At 39.5% G+C, this 3,311-nt stretch overlaps 1 protein-coding gene across 1 annotated transcript in view; it reads right to left on the minus strand.

Annotated features, from left to right (window-relative positions):
* KCTD19 (potassium channel tetramerization domain containing 19) overlaps positions 1-3,239 on the minus strand; it is a 28,446-nt gene extending 25,207 nt beyond the window's left edge. Inside the window, exon 1 of the mRNA XM_006909755.2 lies at positions 3,192-3,239. Within this exon, the coding sequence (XP_006909817.1) occupies positions 3,192-3,194 (3 nt within the window). The 5' untranslated portion in view covers positions 3,195-3,239. The remainder of the gene's footprint in view (positions 1-3,191) is intronic.
* Between the last annotated feature and the right edge of the window lie 72 nt (positions 3,240-3,311).

Consider the following 3,311-nt stretch of genomic DNA (forward strand, 5'->3'; position numbering starts at 1 on the left):
TAACACCAAATGGATCATAAACCTAAATATAAGAGCTAAAAATATAAAACCCTTAGAAGAAAACACAAAATCTCATGACCTTGGATTAGCTTATGACTTCTTAGATAAGATACCAAAAGCACAAGTCAGACAAACAAATAAAAATATTCCATCGAAATTAAAATCTTTTGTGCTTTAAAGAACTCCATCCAGAAAGTAAAAAGACAACCCACAGAATGAAACAAAATATTTTCAAATTGTATATCTGATAAAGAACTTGCTTTTAGACTATATAAAGAACCCTTACAACTCAATAATTAAAAGACTAATAACCGAAATTAAAAGCGAATAATCTAAATAGACATTTCTCCAAAGAAGATACACATATGGCCAATAGCACAGTAAAGATACTTAACATCATTAGCCATCAGAGAAATGCACAAAACTCAATGAGATAGTACTTCACACCCACTAGAAAGGCCTGAATCAAAACAGTGGATAACAAGTGTTGACAAAGATTGGAGAAATTGGAACTCTCATATACGGCTGGTGGGAGTGTAAAGTGGTGCGGCTGCTCTGGAAAAGAGTTCGGCGGTTCCTCAAAATGTTAAACATGAAATTACCCTATGGCCCAACAATTCCACTTCTAGGTATAAATGCAAAAGAAATGAAACCTATGTCCAAACAAAAACTTGCAGGCAAATGTTCATATAAGCATTATTCATAATAGCCGAAAAATAGAAACAATCAAAATGTCCATCAACTAATGAATGAAAAAACAAAATGTAGTATATCCATACAATGGAATATTATTCGTCAATAAAAAGGAATGAAGTACTGATACATGCTACAACATGGATGAAACCTTGAACTATTATGCTAAGTGAAAGAAGCCAGACACAAAAGACCACATACTATATGATTCTATCTATAAGTAATGTGCAGAATAGATAAATTTATAAAGATAAATTATAGATTAGTGATTACCTAGGGCTAGAGAGGTTGTAGGGGAATGGGGATGGATCAGTAATAGGTATGGAATTTCTTTCGGAGATGACAAAAATGTTCTACAATTGATTGTGGTCATGATTGCACAACTCTGTGAACGTCTTAAAAACCATTAAATTGTACACTTTAAAAATGGTAAATTGTAATAAATAAATAAAATGGTAAATTGTATGATATGTGAGTTACATATTAATAAAGCTGTTTAAAAAAGAGTTATGATGAGGTGCTCCCCACACCGTTGAGCATGTGCAGGACTCTCTTGGGATCATACCTGTAGACATTACATTATTGGAGCCATGGCAGGACAGCTGAATGCTGTGGGTTCCTTTTTACATATACAGAGGCAGCAAAGATCATTAACCTTCCTTAGCTCTTGTTAAAAGTTTAAGGTTATCTCTTCACAAGTGAATTATTTATTTTGCTTCAAGAAGACTTAGCTTATCAACACCACAGAAAAGCCATCAAATATACAAACCATCTGTATCAGATTTTAAAATAAGCACTCAAGGAACACTACTCTTGTAAAAAAAATAAAGAGTGGTAAAAAGTGTATAAAACTGTACCTAAGAAAGGACCATAAAACAAAACTGAATTCTAGGTAAAAAATTATGCATGCCGAAGTGATTGCGGTACAGTATACTGATATTACAACTTATTTTGAAATTCATCAAAAAATAAGATGGATTGATAGGGATGGAAAATAGGGATAGATAGATGGATAAGATAGATTGTTAGGGATGGAAAATAGGGATGGACAGATGGACATGTGATAAAATAAAGCAAAAAGTTCGTTGTAGAATCTAGGTGGTGGGTGTATAGTTCTCACTGTACAATCCAACTTTTCTGCATGTTTCAACATTTGCATTAAAATGTTGGTAGTGAGGAAGAGTGTTAGAGGTGGTTGCTCAAGAAAGGAAAAGCCCATGTCTCCAACTAAACCCCATATCTCCTACTTTGACAGCTGAGGAAAATAAATGCATGCAACAAAAAAAGAGTTGGGGTTCTTTTATTTAAAAAAACCTGGTCTAAATATTCAGATATAAAGAGCAATTACGTATGCCACGTTTGAGGCTAAAAGAGTTAAAGGGTACATGAAGAGAAAGATTACAAATCATAAAATGGTGTCAAGACTCACAGAAGCAGAGTTGGAAAAGCCAATCTAATGAGCTAATCTAGACTTTTGAGTCCTGGCCCTTCTAACATGACTAAGGTTGAACATGACCAGCTAAGAGTAACTAAGGGCTCCACCTAGACCAGAAAACATAAATATGCAAGGACTCTTGATTTAGGTTTCTGTTTTCCTTAAAGGTGACTAGCTCAGTGAAAATGCTCCAAGTATGCACATTTTGAATGCCAAAGAAACCTGCTCCTTGAAGGTGAGCCATAGTTCTGGTTTTAGTTATTCTTACTAAGGACGGGGTATGACAAGAGCTTCTTGGTTCAAGAATTTGCCTCCTTCTTATGCTATGTGTACAAGTCCCATCTACAAGTGGGCTCTCAAGAGGTGCCTGCTGTAGTGAGGGTAGGGGTTAAGGATGTGGCTGTTCTTTGCTGAGTTTTCTTCCTAAAGACTGCTCCGGGGCTAGATATTGCAGAACTATCCCAGTCTGGGGGCCTGTAGTAGTTGAAGAACAAAAGGCTTCTTGCCAGACTGATTGGAGGAAATGGGCTAGCTCTAGTACAGTCATCCCCACTCCATCCCAAAGAGAGTCTCTCTTCCAAACTGATCCCTCTCCCCCAAATCAATTTCTGCAGCTAGAACCACCTCATTCTCTAAAGACGAGACCTCAACTTCTCAGAGCCAAGTTCCCCAACGTTTCCCATCATGCCTCAGAGAGGCGACCCCTTCCAGTCTTTCAGATCTGGGTGCCCCGCCCCATCCCGTTCACCTGCCCGCCCACCATCTTGTCTCAGGGTCAACATCTACAAAGGCTGAGAAGTGAAGACCTTCACCCACTCAAGAGGCACACCCTACTTATCAGCTCTGCAGTCCTCCAAATCTTGAGAGCTAGAACATTTCACCCCTCAAAGCAGGAGCATTCTTCCAACTCCTCAGACCTACCACCCAGACCCTTCAAAGCTGCGGGCCATATTTCCCCAACACGTTCTAGGTTTCTAAATCCATAGCCCTAATCTTGGCCACATCGCACCCCTCTTTCGCTGTTTTAGTGGCTTTGGCGCCTCTGTCAAGACGGACTCCATACCATTGTCCTGACTCCTGCAGCGGGCGAGCTGGTGCGTAACCTGGGCAATAACGGCCGCAGAAAGAACTGCGGCGCACGAGACGGGGCGGGGACGGAGGCGGGGCCTGGCGGGGCGGGGCG

The sequence above is a fragment of the Pteropus alecto genome, unplaced genomic scaffold (genome assembly GCF_000325575.1).
Source record: "Pteropus alecto unplaced genomic scaffold, ASM32557v1 scaffold42, whole genome shotgun sequence".
Lineage (NCBI taxonomy): Eukaryota > Metazoa > Chordata > Mammalia > Chiroptera > Pteropodidae > Pteropus > Pteropus alecto.